The following is a 17,905-nucleotide window of genomic DNA, read 5'->3' on the forward strand; positions in this document are numbered from 1 at the left end:
AAATAAATAGATATTCAAATTTTATCCATGAACTGTTCCACATGAGCACGGAAATTTATCCATTTCCGTGATATCACTTCCTGCGTCAAGTTTTTTTTTTTTTTTTTTTATTTTTTTTTTTTATTATTATCCCTGGTGTCCTCATGCAACCTTTCCTATGGCATAAGTGACCTCAAGGTGGTGCTGTTTCGACCATGACTTGTTGTGTGTATGTGTGTGTGTGTGCGTGTGTGTGTGTGTAGGACACCAGAAGCAGGAAATAAATGTGACGCAGCAAAAACGGGGCAGTCCGTGTATACAAGTCTGCGCTCCCATTCATGCTGAGTTTACAGCGGCAGCAGCCGACAGCCGGGCCGTGTCACACCCTCGTTAAAACAGAAAGCTCTGCTCTCTCACACCGCTAGAAAGCCTCGGTGAGTCTTCTCTTTTACTGCGAGTCATTTCTCTCTCTCTCTCTCTTTTGCTGCTATTTCGGAAGTAGCTATGCAAATGTCACTGCAAGGTTTTTTGTTTTTTTTGGGGGGGGGGGAGGGAGGAGGATGAGGAGGGAGATAAACATTCAGCCTCCAAAAGCTAAACTAAAACCAGGCTGCAGTGATCTTTGCGCTTTAAATGCCAGTTGGTTGCATTTCCCAGTCGGCGCGGTTGTGCTTGAGTCGGGCTGTGTTTACGTGTACACAAAATTTGTCTTGACATCGTATTGTCGTAACCGTGAAGGCTTGCGTGCTTGTTTGGCCTGTCCGGCAGCAAGAAATCAAGTGTATAGTTGAAGATCACGGTCGTGTCTCGGGGACAACGATCCGCTGCGTTCACAGCAGGTTATGGGAATAGTTGTTGAAAAGACTTCTATGAATATATTCATTAGGTTAAACATTTCCCCTTTTTATGATATTTTTTTTTTAATTTTTTTTTTAATATTATGGCGATCTTGTATTAAACTCCTGAGGTGTTGTTCATAATACGGATGTAGGAGAAAGTCCCAAGTAAAGGTCATTTATTGGCCACCACTTGGCAGCTCCGTTACAATACATATTACTGGGTCATCATTTAATATGGTATGCGTGTGCCTGACAGGGCCCTATTGTTTGTGATTTGTATTAAACTATCCAATGAGAGAAGGCTACAGGTATGTGTGTGAATGTCACCTGCAACGTGAAGGTCAGTAAAAGCCGGCTCGTCGTGGTGTCCTTGGGAAGAGCTTGACTTCATTGGAGATAACAACATGTAGGTGAGACTGAAAACGCTGACAGCTTAAATGAAATAAATAGCACTTAGTTTACACGCATATCACGTGGGCTGGATATTTGATATGGCACCAGACATGTAGCCTATATATTCACAGTTGGTTTTTGAATATGTGTCTGATGTTTAGTAAGTGATATCTATAAAAAAAAAAAATAATAATAATAAAAAAAATGTTTTTATTATGTGGGATTTGCGGTCACAATCATAATGCAGATCGTCAGCACTAAGCGTGTGAAAACCAGAGGGTAATTGACATGACTAATGGACAAGGTCTTGCATGTTTTGAAGTACAGAAATGGAACAAACGCCGATTACACGATATCCAAAGCAAACAGTACGTTTTCGGTGGCTTCATTTGTAGTCATAACTGACTACTTGCTGGCACACGATGATTTGTGTGTACTAATGCTGGCAGTTTTACACGTTTTCTTTTTTTTTTTTAGCCGGTATTTAAGCGGCGCAGCGCTGCGACCTTTCCCCCAGTTTCTGCAGCACAGGGTGGATCATGTGATGCTGGAAAGTAGCTGGGGGAAGGGACTGGCTGCTGAAATGCTTTTTTTTTTTCTTTTTCTTTTTTCCCTGCTCCGTGGATGCTGCTCCTTCCGAGGACTACAAACGTAGAAACGACGTGTTCTGCTTTCAGAGTGCCTTTTGTTGAATTAAATAAGAAACGAACTCTGCAAATAAAAAGGGGTTCCTTCTCGGATAGGAAGTCGAGCTTTGCAGATTAACGGAGCTGCCTTTGGTGAAATAAAGACCGAACTAACTTGATTTATAAATGAAGACATGTTCCTGTAAAACCTGAAATATGCTGGTCATTTTGCATGCTTAGAAATCCCGCCATATTCATTAGGAGGGAAAGCGTCAGTTGTATTAGGAGGTAACATATTTCTGAAATCATCCTTTAACATGGTTAGGGAAGTAACCGTGTTGCAGCAGCAGTTCCCATGACAACTATGCACGCATAACCTACACAAACAGACCAAAAATAATGCCAAATTCAAATAGAATTGAAGATTGAGCTCTCACTGTGCAATTTACATTTGAATGAAGAAGAATTCCAGAATAGCTTTTCAAATATGCCTAAAATTATTATTCTAATATGTGCAACTCGTCACAGGCATATTCATGTCTCACTTAAAGTGATGCAGGGCTTTCAATCGCTGTAATTTACTTGTGCATAAGGAACCAATACATTTATTAAATATTTAGCCAAGACCTTTGCAAAAAAAAAAAAATACAAACAGGATCTTAATATTAGTAGCCAGTTACAAGACCATCAAGAGCTGTGCAGTCTCAGGTAGCAGGTAAGGTAAGCACAGAGAAGATCCACTTGCTAAAATACAAGCTTTAGACCAGACTCCTTTTTGATCAGGTTTACTTCCCAGAGCTTCCTTTTTAAATGAGAAGATTTTGTATCAAGAAGTGTGCAGTGCAAGAGTAGACATTGTCACGCCACCTCTAAAAGCTTAAAGTCTGTCTCCACTTAGCTCTCCTTTGATTGCACACCATCTTCCCCTCTTATCTACTTTACCTTATTAAATAAATAAAAAAACAAAACATCTCATTCCTTGAACACCTTATCCAAACTTGTAATGACTAGAACATTCAGATTTCAAATAAAAGGGAGCCTCGAGTCATATTTTGTTGAGCATCAGCTCTCTTGGAGGGATTTATAAGATAACACATCCACCTAACCAGTTCAGAGATGAATGGCGGGTGTTACAACACAGTCTCCTCCCAGTGCATCATCTTTGGAGTCGGCTTGCAGGAACCAGTTTCGTTGATATAGTAACTACATGCAAAAATGTGCACATCAAGCTCATTAGTGAAAGAAATTTATTAAACCACAACGTTTCCTAATAAAGGAAATGCAGCTTTTGTTATTGTTGAACCACTCATTGTTGATAATCATCATAACGAAGCATTTTTAATGCAGGAAAACAGAAAACTCTGGTCATTTGTGTAGTGCTTAGGTTACACTCTGTACTTCTTTGGTGGATGTGATGTTGTGTTTTTTATTAATATTTGTGTGAGTGTCAGTGCTGCCTCACATGACAGCTTAGTCAAGTGATTGTGCCATAGTTGTGTCTTTGACTGCTCCTCACTTAAACCTTGCAGAAATTTTGTCTGTACATGTTCATAATGTGAGTAATTGTGCAGTTATCCGTCTAACTGTGTTAACTCTAGTGTTGTTCTAAAAATCCAAGAAGAATCTTTTACCACTCAGTGGCCTGAAACTGATTAAATGTCAGACATCAGGTGACCATCAGTGCTGTCGATGAGTAAGGACTTGTGATTTCAAGGAACAGTGACGGAAGCCGATCAGAATGAAAGACAATTCTGATATTTATTTGACAGCAGTTATGCACAGTGTTATCTAGATATCAGCATGTGGTGATCGGACCTTCCTATTTGTTGCGACGGGATTATTATTAAAGTCGGCAACCATTTTAACCCAACTTTGTGAGCAATTTAAGAGATGATGCCATCCACGTGGATTCAAAGTGAGAAAATGTTATGCGAAACAACGACTGAGATGAGGATCATACATCTTCCTCGTATCGTTTGTCATAGATATTTTGAGACTTCCCACGTGGCTAACGTTATTATTTTGCACTTTCCTCTTTCCCCTCAGTGACTCTATACAGTAGTAGCCACCATGGCAGAAGCGCACCAGGCTGTGGCCTTTCAGTTCACAGTCAGCCCTGATGGCATCGACCTGCAGTTGTGCCATGAGGCTCTACGCCAGATCTACCTGTCTGGCCTCCACTCTTGGAAGAAAAGGTTCATTCGCTTCAAGGTAAGAGGTGTTAAACATATGGAAGAGCAAAGGCTTTCTGTTCATTATGGGAAAATTTGTTCAGCTTTTACTGAGTCCTTATATTAGTTTTGTTGCCTGCTAGTATCTCACAACAGTTACTGGTCTTTTCTGTACAGTTAATAAACTACAGCATAAGAACACAAGAAATGTTATCTATTTGAGTTGATCGCTCCTGTCCCGTACATTTGTTTATTGGGTTGCATGAACTTGTTCACTGTAAAAGGTCAACGACTCTCACACATGGTGTCACACAACAGTGACGGTAACCTTCCTGTCTGTTCTAGTCTTTGGCCTAGTTGTCTGTTTACACACAGTCATACTGACTAACTCTAACCCAAAAGACCTACTAGCGTTTTCATGCATTCCTATTTTGTTCAATGACTGCAATTAATGAAAACTCACATGTATCTGCATTACCCAAGACCGCATGTTATGAAATGTGTAATTTTATACATTCTTCTCCACCTGAGACCCTGAATGACCTTTAGTAACCCTCCGTTTGGCTTATATTTCCACAGAATGGGATAATGACTGGTGTGTACCCGGGCAGCCCGGGTGGGTTCATGGTGGTGGTTGTGTCCTACATGTCTTTCAATAGATATAAACAGCTGGATCCATCTCTGGGCTTCATTGCCAAGCTGGGCCAGCACATACCCATCAGGTAAGGCCACTGATGTCATGAGGTGCTGTCCCAGGATGATATGGTTTATGTTTTATTTTCCCTGTTTTCTAGAAGCAAGATTAAAAACGTTTGTATTATTATTATTTTTTTTTATAATGCAAGCTGTATTCAAGTGTAGATATAAGCACCATTTGTTTACAAATTGGCACAGGGTTAGTGAGGAAATAGCTGAACAAATACAGAGGGAACTAACCCATTTCTGAATCAGGAGTTTGGCTAGAAACAATAACATGCATGGAAGAAATGTTTTATGTGATAAGAAAGATTCAGCTTGACAAATGCATAGCAATGACTGTGGAATCACGCTTTTATAAAATGTTTGCGTTACTGCACAAGCCTCCTGCGAGTCTGTTTTCTCCAGTACCTTCTTCAGGGGCAGCTTTAGGTGTAATTAAAGACTGTGAAATAGTCTCTTTCCAAATAATATTTTGTTCCAACTACTCACCACACCTCATTTTAACGTTTGCAATTTTTTTTTTTATCATGTTTAGTAATATTGTCTCTCCATACAAACCTTTTAATGCTCTTCCGTTCAGCAATTCTGGGGATTTTCCATCAAATCAAAGGCGCTGCTTACGACAGCGTTATTAAAGTTATAACCTTGAGGAACGTCTCACGTTTCAGTAAAAGTTCCTTTTTTTGTGAAAGGTTAGAACACCTGTCTGTAATACACTGGAATTACAAATTAAAGCCATGTTACTTATATATAATGTATTATCAGTAAACATGGCTACACTGAGTAATTAAGGTTTGGGACTTTACTGTTGACAGTTAAGCAATCACAATGCGTGTGGGTGATATAACCCTGTTAAGATAAAGGACATGGGTTGTTTATTATTCATGATTGTTATATAACCGTTATTGTCCTGTGTTTCCACTGTGTTGTTATAGTGCAAACTCTTATATTGCTCATTTGTCCAAGCTTGATAATGAAATAGTTCCCGTTATCACTTTGAGTCCCAGTAAATATAATTTTCCATCCTTTGTGTCCAGTGTACAGCTAATTGAGTTACAGTGATGCTTTTCTTCTGTTGTATTGACTCCACTTCACTCTCTTTCGCTGTCCACAGCCGATACATGTCCACAGACAGCCAGAGGATAGTTGGAGGAGTTCTGGTGGGCACAGGCCTGTGGGTCACCATAATCATGATTATGAGGAATGTCCTGAAGTGCCTGCTGTCATGGCATGGCTGGATGCATTCACGCCATGGCTCCGTGTCCTGGTCTACTCGTGTGTGGATGGTGAGACAATGATTGTGCTCCTCTGTTCAGTATAATGTCACAGCGGTATTCTTATTCACATTGAATTTTACGTCTGCATTCTTTAGTACTTGATAAGAGACAACTGTTGGAAGAAGTGCTACTTTGCCCATTTTTACTATTAACCCTCAGGTTATGTGTTTGGACTTTGCCACATGACTTGTAGGTTTCCCAGTGAAACAAAAAAATAACTTCCAATTCCCTTTGCCCTCTATCTCCCTTATCTGTTCTGCTTGTCCAGGTGCTAGTGAAGGTGTTCTCTGGCAGAAAGCCAATGCTCTACAGTTTCCAGAACTCACTGCCTCGACTACCCCTTCCCTCCGTCAAGGACACCTGCAGAAGGGTAATTTCTACTTGTCATTGCCTTTCGGAACCGCTGCTTATTGCACATTTATGATTGTTCATAAAGGACCATTTGATTTTCAAAAAAATGTCTCGTGTTTTTAGTACCTGGAGTCGGTGCGCCCACTGATGGAAGACGAGCAGTATGAACGGATGAAGGGCTTGACTGAAGACTTTGAGAAGAATCTGGGACCCAGGCTGCAGTGGTACCTCAAACTCAAGTCCTGGTGGGCATCCAACTATGTGAGTTAGAAAAGAATTCCTCTCCCTTTCACTCCTCTCCACTCTTTAGTCACAGTTTTGGACACTGTCCTGGGTCTTGAATCAGCCTCGATCTGAAAAGCCAGTAATGTCACTCTATGTTCCTTTCTCCTTTCTCTCTTTGTCTGGCACAGGTCAGTGACTGGTGGGAGGAGTATATTTACCTGAGAGGCCGTGGACCGATCATGGTCAACAGCAACTATTATGCCATGGTAAGACATCCCTTAGTATCTCTCTTTGCAAACAGTGACATAGCCCCCTGTTTAAAGATTAAGCAACATGATTCCCCACATCAATTGTGACTCAGTCTTTGAAGGTGTGTAGTGTTTATCATGACGCTGGAGTAAAGTCCAAAAGCCTTTCAATACTTTGACCGCCATGTGAGCATGAACCTTTTGCCAGCGCTAGAAAAAAATTACACGCACGCACGCACGCACGCGCGCATACACACAGAGCTGTTGAAATTTGTGAAAGGCTATTATGCAGTCATTGTAGCTTTGCCAGCCAAGATGCTGAGAATCCCGAGACTGTAAGACTTTAGCTGTAATGAGTTCCCCTGAGAAATTAGCAAAAAAAGTACATTTCAGCTCACAGATGCCTTTGGGTTTATGTTGCCAAGTGGAAATCCTTACCTTTTATATAGAAAAACATTTGCTACCAAACTGTACACAGCTTTCATACACTGTCGTAGAGTTATGCTGCAAAAATGTTCCTTCTTAAAAGCTAAGTAAGACTTTTAATAAAGCTTTCTAATCTGTCCAAAACTAAACAAATGCAAAACAATATTCTGTTCAATCAAAGTCAAATGAAGAAGGTTGAGTTCAAATTTGACGAAGTTCAGTTGAAGATGAAGCTGCAACAGTATTTACATGATTTAGGAACAATCAGCTCAAATAAGATGGTTAGGTTTTTGGTACAGGTACGATTTGTTTCCAATATGTGTGGTTATAAGTTACATATAAGTCTAGAATGTCTAAAATATGGCATAAAGTGGCAAATTTTACTATATTTAATTTACAGTGTAATAAATTGGTGTGTCAACTCTGCAGCTTTAGTGACAAATGATTCAAAAATTACACATAAAGAGTTCATAATTAATAAGATGACAAGTGTCTTTATTTTGTGGTGCGTTTGATTGCTCCAAATCTGTGTCAGATTTGTGATCGTCACCCCTGTGAACTTGGCAGGATCGCTAACCACAAGTCAAGCCTTTGTATGTTTTTGCCTGAATGAGAGAGAAAGTAGGGGAGGGTCAGTGCACCCGTTTGCCTGTTTGCAGTTGTCAAACAGACTGTGTAACTGTGACATTGTTATTGCAGCACCATCAAACTTCATAGCACAAAAAATGGATCCCTGCTCTTGCTTTTCACATCCATATCACAAAAACACTGCAATTGAAAGCGGTAGACTTGGTATGGGGTTCAGTGGAACAACACTCGACATCCTTGAAATAGCAGGTCACGATAGCTGCTGTTTGTATGCATACAGTCCTTGACCAAAATAACAGCAAAGAATCAACTGATAGATCAAAGAGGCTCACTTAAGGTTTCGTACGGGTATAAATAGATGTTGTTTACATCAATGTCGATCATATGACTTTGATGACCTGAACCCCATTTCTGTGTCCTCAGAAGCTGCAGTTCAACTTGCACCTGTGTTTTAGTCTGGACATGGTCGTTGTGGCCTCTACAAATAACAAGCTCCAAATTCCCACCGCAGTTTCACTTTATGCTGCTATTGTAAAATTGACATTATATTGATACATCAATATATATTGATTGGTAAGTTAAAAGGAAAGAAAATGGCAAATGTGTATGTTATGATTGTAAATATTTAAAACTGTATTACTTAATCGACTACTCGGCAATCAGAAGTGCAAATACAAAAAATAAGGTTTTCAGATAAGACGGAAATTTGGCTGCGAGATGGTTTAATGTGATTCAATGGTGGAACTAAAAACTTTTTTTTTTTAAACTACTAACACTTTTCTTATCGAGTTCACCTTCTCAAAACATTTTTATTTATTTTTCTCCAGGATTTCCTATACGTGTTCCCCACCTCCATCCAGGCTGCCAGGGCAGGTAATGCCATCCATGCGATCATGCTCTACAGGAGAAAACTGGACCGAGCTCAGCTCAAACCAGTGAGTACAGAGCTCCTCTGTCTCCCTGCTTCACTGCTTTAATGATTTAACTTAGTTTAATCCACATGTAATATAAAGCCCATTCGAATATATTCTATGTAAATGTTTAACTTCCTCACTCATAATTCACTAGTTAATAATAGATGTTATCTCAGTGTGTTTGTCTTTTTATGTTTACAATGGGAGCTACTTATCTTTTACAAGCTTTTCTTGTATAGTTTGAAGTAAGTTTGTCGTCCGCAATCTCCCTCGTGATTATGTAGCTGCCTGATATCATCCTCAGCTCGTTGTGTCTACCTCTGACTTTGTAATGAGCCAGTCCTTGCTTGCTGATTGAAATACAGCTTTGATTACCGGCAAAGCAAGGTCACAGGTGTTTTCTGAACGTGTAGTGAATAAGGCTTTATGAATGCTGGTGCTTTAACTGACAATGTAGTGTCATCTTTTCCCGCACATCCATCAGTCCTTTTCCTTTACCAACCTGCATGATGCTCCAGTGCAAATTTTTAATTAGATTTGCACATTATGTTGTGTAGATGCACACTTTACTCTCTTGCAAAGACCAGCTGTATGCATTTATACAACAGATGCATGAGCTCACTCTGTTCCACACTCACCTTCGGTTGTCTCTGTTTTACTGTTTTGTCCTTTCGCCGTGTCGGACGCTGCGTTAGATTTACTTGCTGGCGAACAAGGTTCCTCTGTGTTCGGCTCAGTGGGAGCGAATGTTTAACACCTCCCGCGTCCCTGGTGTGGAGACAGGTAAGAGGAGGGCACCTCTCCGCCGTGCCCTCTGACCCCTCTCGTCCCTCTTGACTCCTCGACCCCGTGACCCTAGTCATTGCTGTGGCAACAGCCATTGGAAACCATGACTCCTATACTCATCGTCAACAGCACAGCCCTGAAACAGTCCCAAATTTGATTGGATTTCATAGCTATAAATATGTAAATGAACTGAAGTCATTTGGTAAGTCCTAAAATTACCTGCATTGTAGTTAAAATCCTGCTGTTACATCAGGACTTTGCTGGTGGCTATTGAAATGGCAACCCAATGGTTTCTGGACCCTGCTCATGTCTCTCTCCCTGGCAGCCTTCTGAGGTCCCTCTTCCTTCCTTTAAGACTGCTTATCAAATCAATCATTCATCACTCCGTCTCCCCTGCATCCATGCTCCTGTCCATGTAGATGTTTCTGTCCGCTGCCTCTCTCTGGGGATTTTAGTGAATTAGTTTGTCATCTCTTTGTGTTTGACTCTCCCCTTTTGCTTTTCAGCTCATGCTCCTACACACTATTCCCATGTGCTCAGCCCAATACGAGCGTATGTTCAACACGACTCGTGTCCCAGGTGTAGACACAGGTAGAGTCTTTAGCAGTGCCGTCTCCTCCACACTACTCCTACTGTACTTCTCCTTGGGACGCGTGTCCATGTGTTTGAGTTGGAAGGAATCTGATCTCTATGAATGAATAATGCATGTGTGCTGGTCCATGCGAGGACTAATTTGCATGTGACTGAAATTTAGTTTTGGGGTTTTAGAAGACAAGTCGGTGACAGTGTTCAGGTAAGACCTGGAACTTTTGGATTAAATGGGCCAACCTTAATACATAAAAAAAATGTCACAAAATAATCAGATACTTTGTACTTTGAGTGTTTTTATCGCTGCCGTTATAGAGGACAGAAGAGATTTACAACTTGTTTGAAATTTTTCAAAATGCATAAGACAGACAGTGTTATTCAGTGTTTATTCTGAAAACCTTTTGCTTTTGTATTAAATATATGAAGCATTTCTCGATTTAATAAAATACAAATGTTATGATACGAGTTTGAAGTTTACCCGTCAGGTTGTAATAGGTGGTTTTAAGGCTTTTTGTAAACCGAGGGATGGGAGTTGCTTTGTTAAATTGAACTAAGCCAGAGCCAATTCATTTAAATATTGGGTCCATATTTATAGTAATATTGCTGGAGGTGTCCTGACAGTAAGGAAGCACAGTAGGCTAAGTATTATCTGGATGTGAGGTTGTTCTTTTGGTTGTTCCTAGCGTGAGTATTTCCTCTTCCTTGTCTGTAACAATGTCAATGCTTGTTTGAACACAGTGTCACCAAAAATAATATTAGGAATTTGCAGTTAAGATAACAAGTAAACAAAGCTTGGAATTGGTTTCTCTTGGTTGTGCACAGTGCTGCTCAAACAAGCATTGTCTAAGTTCATTGTTTTCCCAACCACATCCCTGATCCCAAATTACTTTCCTTTTTCATCTCACTTCCTGCACTTCCCATTGCTTTAGTTCCTGAACTGGATAGTCTCTACCAGCACACGGTACACTACAAAAAAACAGCACTCAAATAAGTGTTTGCTCTTAACAGAATTCTGTGGATATCACATCATTTTATTAGTGGGGCAAAGAACTGGTTACTAGCACCTGTACTTTTCCCAGAAGTAAAACGATGCGACGTCTGTGCTCCCATTTGAATTGGTTACTTCAAAGAGACATGAGTTTTTGATTTTATATACCCGTTATTCACAAGATATGTGGTGTACACGTTTTACATTGCACAAAGACACATGCACTAACACATGAATATACTCTACTTGTCACCAACCCCAACACTTTGCCAATTGTCTTTCACGTTTTCCTCTTTTTGTCTTTCCTTTGGTTCGTCTCGTCTCTCCCAGACATCCTTCAGCACACGATCGAGAGCAAACACATAGCTGTGTACCATAAGGGCCGATTCTTCAAGGTGTGGATGTTTTATGACGGTCGGCTGCTGTTGCCACGGGAGATAGAGCAGCAGATGGCGAGGATCCTGGCAGACAAGTCGGAGTCCTTGCCAGGAGAGGAGAGACTCGCTGCACTTACTGCAGGGGACAGGTGGGTGGTATTACCGAATGAGCGAGCAGCAGCCACACAATGCACATCGTGTACTCTAACCCGAGAGGAAGTAAGGAGATACTCTCTGTAGATGGACATTTATTACAGTATGTTCCGAGGTTGATTCCGGGAGGTTTCTGGTCTTTGTAAAGCAGAATAACTTAAAATAACAATTATTGTATGCATTACAATAATTGTTATTGTGTATTATTTTAAGTTATTCTGCAGAGTCATCAATATTGCAGTTTTCTGACAGATGTGAGCTGTTGATCATCTTCTCACTTTTAGGATGGAGATATTTTTTGTAAGGATCACTTAAATTTGACTTTTAATAATATTTTTAGGAGAGCTGATTGCAGCCAGTTCTAAGTTTTTTGTTTTTTTGGTGTTTTTTTTGTGTGGATGTTCTGTAGTAAAGCATGTGACAAGGAAAGAAATGCTCACGCTTGAATTGAGAAACTTGAATGCACTTCAGTAGCTGTAAAATTCCCCAAAAGTCCCATTTTCTGCTACAATAAGCCCTGCATTGACTCCTAGTTTATTAAATATATTTTACAATCATGCAGTTGCTTTTTGCATTGTATCAACAGCAGATTTTCTTTTCTTTTACCTTCTCTAGGACCCCTTGGGCAAACGCCCGCGAGACGTACTTCATCCGTGGTAAGAACAAGCAATCTCTGGATGCCATTGAGAAAGCAGCCTTCTTTGTGACCCTCGATGACACCGAGCAGCGTTTTGAAGCTGACAACCCAGTCAAGTCTCTGGACAGTTATGCCAAGTCCCTGCTCCACGGAAAATGTTATGACCGGTAGGGTAGATAACTTGATACATTTCATGGCTGATTTTCCATGAGCTTGTAGTAATATGAACTTAAGGTGTTCATTTTTTTGTTTTCTTTTAGCTGGTTTGACAAGTCTTTTAACCTGATCGTTTTTAAGAATGGCACTATGGGACTGAACGCAGAGCATTCCTGGGCAGATGCTCCCATCGTTGGCCATCTGTGGGAGGTACGACTGCGTAATGAATTTCACATCTTTGCGTTAAACCAGCATCTAATTATGTCACAAGGAATGTTGCATGAAATTAATATTTCAGTATACCTTCTGTCATTGGCGCAAGGAAAACACAAGTAATAAATTCAACTAGAACAACAATCGGAACACATGAAACATGAAGTAAGTAATGGTAAAACGTGACTCTGTTGCAGCAAGTGCTTTCCATGGACCCATTAAAGCTTGGATATACTGAGGAAGGTCACTGCGTTGGGGAGCCCCATCCCAACATGCCAGGTCCTCAGAGGCTGCAGTGGGAGATCACTGATGAGGTCTCATACTGTACAACACACTTTGATTTTCACAGACCGTGGCTTCCCTCTGCTGGTTGCTTCAACTATGTGCACCAGTGTTGACGTTTATTTACTTCATTTTAAAAATGTAATGTAAAAAGTAATATTTAATATGACTAATGTTTGTCTAATAATTGATCTAGGCCTACATTTTATTAATCTGACTTTTCTTCATAAAATGTTTTCTAAATATATTGACAATCATGCCAAGTTACATTTTCTAATTAAAACAACTATATCACGTTCTCCAGTGCCAGGAGATCATTGACAGCTCTCTGACAGTCGCCAGGACTCTGGCAGATGATGTGGACAGTCACATTTTCCCCTTCAGTGACTTCGGAAAGGGGCTGATCAAGAAGTGTCGCACCAGTCCCGATGCCTTCATCCAGATCGCCCTACAGCTGGCCCACTACAGAGTAAGTGCCTTCATCCCACTGCTTTCTTGTTTGTCATTTAAAGTATATTGTGTTGCAGAAGAATTGTATTTACGTTGTATGTTGCTTTATTATTAAAGATTTAAACAACAACTTTGTGGGGTTTGTGCCAGAGCTTTCTGCTGAGCAGGGACTGATACCTTCCAGTCACACTCCTCCTAATTTCCAGCAGAGGGCAGTAACAACTAGCCAGCCATCATTTCACTGAAGACAGTCAAACATTGTCAGTGAATGGTTTTATCAAAACATTGTTCAGCTATAGTTTGAGGCTGTTGCCCTATTCACTTTACAGTTAATTTGATGATAAAAAAAAAAAAAAAATTGCTCAGTAAAATTTACACATGGGATTTGGTGTTGAACTTCAGATAGTTAATTTACTGTATGTAGCGCCTTTGGTAATAAAAGTTCAGGACTGGTATTGCAGTCTAAATATGGTATTTCTGTTATTTAGTGCCACCGTTGAGTCTAAAAGTCTCCTAAAAGTCACTTACAATTATGAATGTGTCAAAAATCAACTATTAACTCATTAACAATTTGTAAAACAGCTTTCTCTTTTATAATGCTGATCTGTCTTCTCTTTTAACAGGACAAAGGGAAGTTCTGCCTGACATACGAAGCCTCCATGACGCGTCTGTTCCGTGAGGGTCGTACAGAAACCGTGCGCTCCTGCACCATGGAGACCTGTGCCTTCGTTCGCTCCATGATCAGAGATGAGACAGTAAGTTTAAATCTCGGCAACGCACCACACCTCTGACTACCATGCTACTGATTGTTGTTGACTGACTTGCTATTCCAGTAGGCAGATCATGCTCTTCAGTGATTTGTCACGCTTCACTTTTATTTCCTTCCCATCGATGCAGACAGAAGAGCGTCTCAAGTTGCTTAAAGGGGCGGCAGAGAAGCATCAAAACATGTACCGCTTGGCAATGACGGGACAGGGCATCGATCGCCACCTTTTCTGTCTCTATGTGATTTCCAAATACCTGGGAGAGGACTCGGCCTTCCTGAAGGAGGTATGAGCTGTTGCTGCAGGTGTTTGTGGGATCAGTGCTCTTAAAGCTGTCGTAGTTGCTCTTGTAAATCATCCCCCCCACCAAAGTGATCGACCAGTGTGACTCGGCACATGATGTTTTGTTATTTATTTTTGAAAAAGAGGCGATGTACAGAGGGAATCTGCTCGTTTCTTCATACAGTAATGAAAATACGTAGAGTGGTCGACTTTGACAAAAACTAACTGGGCTTAGGAAGGTTTGTGTTTCCCCTGAGCAGTGAGTTTAATGTGTCTCCTGTATGTGTAGGTCCTGTCCGAGCCGTGGAGGCTGTCCACCAGCCAGACTCCTCTGCAGCAGGCCGAGCTGTTTGATCTGGTCAGACACTCAGAATATGTGTCGTCCGGAGGTGGATTTGGTCCAGTAAGTTCTTTATCAGCTTTCACAGTCATTTAAAGACGGTGTAAAGAGGGTTACTCAGCCTTCCTATGTTTATTTGTTTCACTCTGATTAAAGGATAGCATGTAACACCAAGTATTTTTCCATCCACCGGTTTTTATGTTTTTTTGGGGTAAATTAAAAGTCTATTGGTACATGTTAAAATGTCAGACTTATTGGAAATATAGTAAGAAATGTTGTAAAAACGGTGACTACGGTTGAGATTAAAATCGTACCTCTCTTTTTTTCTTTGTCCACAAGGTGGCTGATGATGGTTACGGTGTCTCCTACATCATTGTTGGTGAGAACCTCATCAACTTCCACATCTCCAGCAAACACTCAAGTCCAGAAACTGTAAGTTCACTAGTTTTTTCATATTTTTTTTCTGGCAATTCTGATTCCTCTATGTCCATTGTCATATGAACAGGCTTTCTAAAATCTCCTTCTTTTTTTTTGCTTTATGTCAGGATTCACATCGTTTTGGCGCCAACATCAGACAGGCCATGCTGGACATCCTGGATCTCTTCCAGCTCGACAAGAAGGCCACCAAGTGATGGTGCTCTTTATTGGTTGAATAAACATGAAAAAAAAACTGTTTTAGCAAAACATATATTCTTCCTGAAGCTTGTACAGAATCAATTGTTGGATTTTGGGTTATTTTAAAGTTAATTGATGTTTCAGAAATATGGATGATTGAAAGGTTCTTCGGAAACGATGCCGTCATTTTGTTAGTGAGGCGGTGATGTGTACTGTATCTAGAGGCAAGGTGAGATTCTGGTGGTGTTGGGTACATTTAGTGCACAGAACAAAGTTTTTATTTCCAGGACTGTTTGCACCGGTGCCTTAGTGATCCACTCATGTAAAAAAAAAAAAAAAAAAAAAGGGCAGAAAGGGAGGACAAAGGTTTAGTTTGTGATCAAGTCTGTATTAACACATTTCAGCTGAAGGTTTGTTAAGTTGCATCATCCAATATTTGAATCACATTTTAAATTGCGAGATGGTGCAATATTTCTGTCCATAGCCTATGTATATATATATATATATATATATATATTTTTTTTTTTTTAGGTTTTTCTAGTCTTTTCGATTGTAGCGCCAGAGTCCCATATAACTGACCAAAGCAGCAAACTTGATTTTAAATATCATCAACAGATTGCATGATGCGTGGTGTCCACTAATTTCATATATATTAGTTAAACTAGAAGCTTAATAGTTGTATCCACTGATCTCTTACCTACAGAAACCCCCAGGACTAAAATAATTCATCTGGTAATTGTAAATATAGAGTTTTGATCTGAAAAGTGGTTCTGTATCGGTGTGATGCTGAACACCAACACAGGAGGCGGTTGTTACTGTCCAATCAGTGGACCTCCATTGCCTTTCCGACTGTATGTGTGTTGACTTCTAGCTGCAAGGATTTTATGATGTAGCGACAAAGGCGTGTGTGTGTGTGTGTTCTCTCATACTCAGGTTTTGCTAACTTGGCCTGTTATCCTAGGTTGCTGGCTACTACATTAAGATTATTGCATATGCTGGCATGTACATGTGCAACCATAGGAGAAAGTTGAAATGCAGTGTCATGGCATGTGACCCCAAATGAGCTGGTAGGTAGTCGAGCATGGCGTTTGCTGTGGACGTGAGGATTTGCAGGGCCGTGTGTGTGTGTGTGTGTGTGTGGCCAACGGTGACTTTAATTCTGTTTCCTAAACGATAGTGGGTTATCCCTACTTAAACTCTGTTGTGCACTCCATGACTGGCCCTATAGTTCAAACTAACCCGTTTCTGACTACCTTGGTAGCCTTTTGTCACATCAAGATGAATTGTAAACTTTTACGAGCTGTCTGTCAGGTCGTCTGTTGCTGCCTAGTCGAGATTAAGTGCAGAATTTCTTAGTGGCCTGTTTGGCCTCTCCAGGAGAGTAGGAAGTAGTTGTTTCTCCGAGTTATTCTTTGGAAGGGCAGATAAAGAGGAGCTGTCATGCGTAGGAATGAATTTTTTTTTTTTTTTTTTGTATTATTATTATTATTATTATTATGTACATGTTGTCAGTTCATATTTATTTCTTCTGGGTTTTAATCGTTTTACTCACACACAACATGCATATTTAGCAGCTAAATATGGCGATTGATGAGCACTAAATTTAAGCTTTGCTAATTTATGAAGGACAAAATGCATCCTTTTTTTTTTTTTTTGACATGATAGTTTTGTCCCAGACTCTGCCAGTATGTTGTAGTTCTACGACTTTTTATCTCGGTAGACCTCATGTTTACACTGCTGCATGTTTTTTTGAAGATGAAGCTGTATATGTTTGCCCTTAATTTAAAGATGTGTAAAAAAAAAGACAAGCAGCTGACAAACCAAACAAAGTTTTAACATTAAAGTGAATGTCAGACAGCTGCATCATCTGAGTTTGTCATTTCTTACTTGCAATGGATTCTTTTTTAGATAATTTAATAACTTGGGACAGATAAGCAGTGTATTCACCAGCGTTAAAGGTACGCTGATGACTGCAATCAACAACATAATTGAATTTTTGATTAATCTGAAATGACGTAATACATTTTTACGTGAGGCTATTGACAAAGAGATAACATGATGCTAACAGTTTGGATAATTGTTTGATAGATCTAATTTTTTTTCTTGGCAGAATATTATTAGGTTTTAGTTTGTGGGCAGAAAAAAAATGTAATTTGAAGAATTATGATGGTAATTCAAAAATAATTGTCACATTTATCGATAATGAAAACGAAGAAAAATATTTTACATCAATGCGTCAATGTCCCCACATGAGATAGTACTGAAACACTGCGGTGCTTTAAGCTAAATGCTAAGATCAGCATGCTAATATGCAATTAGTGAAAAACTAAAAACCAAAGATACAGACCCTGTGAAAGCATGAGAGGAAAAAAAATAAAATAACGGTGAATCACCAAATTCAAGCTTTGTCCGTCATGCAGGTCATGGTCATCTTCAATTCAGAAATGAAGAAGCCTTTCGCATAAGAGGTGAAACGTCTTCAAGAATCTCAAGCAAGTCCAATTGCCGTTTAGGTTTTGGGTGCTCATCTGTCTCAAA

At 40.0% G+C, this 17,905-nt stretch overlaps 1 protein-coding gene across 2 annotated transcripts; it reads left to right on the top strand.

Annotated features, from left to right (window-relative positions):
- Nucleotides 1–282: 282 nt before the first annotated feature.
- On the top strand, nt 283–17,230 carry cpt1ab (carnitine palmitoyltransferase 1Ab (liver)). 2 transcript variants are annotated; one of them, XM_069162028.1, is made up of 19 exons: nt 283–413; nt 3,884–4,048; nt 4,588–4,730; nt 5,822–5,993; nt 6,253–6,354; nt 6,459–6,596; nt 6,749–6,826; nt 8,650–8,757; nt 9,432–9,519; nt 11,429–11,624; nt 12,244–12,432; nt 12,526–12,631; nt 12,832–12,948; nt 13,221–13,385; nt 13,990–14,121; nt 14,264–14,416; nt 14,702–14,815; nt 15,092–15,184; nt 15,298–17,230. In XM_069162028.1, exons 2-19 carry the CDS (start codon nt 3,908–3,910, stop codon nt 15,382–15,384), a joined length of 2,322 nt encoding a protein of 773 aa, XP_069018129.1. In that variant the 5' UTR covers nt 283–413; nt 3,884–3,907; the 3' UTR covers nt 15,385–17,230. The 2 variants fall into 2 exon arrangements, with proteins under 2 accessions (XP_069018129.1, XP_069018130.1); XM_069162029.1 differs by lacking the exon at nt 9,432–9,519 and adding an exon at nt 10,029–10,113.
- Nucleotides 17,231–17,905: the final 675 nt, after the last annotated feature.

Source organism: Embiotoca jacksoni, unplaced genomic scaffold, assembly GCF_022577435.1.
Source record: "Embiotoca jacksoni isolate LCO1_2020_lvr unplaced genomic scaffold, fEmbJac1.0.p SCAF_3, whole genome shotgun sequence".
In the NCBI taxonomy this organism is placed as follows: Eukaryota; Metazoa; Chordata; class Actinopteri; family Embiotocidae; genus Embiotoca; species Embiotoca jacksoni.

Coding starts and splice junctions, on each gene's coding strand:
- cpt1ab (XM_069162028.1), top strand. CDS start 3,908: ATGGCAGAAGCGCACCAGGCTGTGGCCTTTCAGTTCACAGTCAGCCCT. Junction 11,625..12,243: donor GCACTTACTGCAGGGGACAG/GTGGGTGGTATT, acceptor TACCTTCTCTAG/GACCCCTTGGGCAAACGCCC. Junction 13,386..13,989: donor TACAGCTGGCCCACTACAGA/GTAAGTGCCTTC, acceptor CTCTTTTAACAG/GACAAAGGGAAGTTCTGCCT.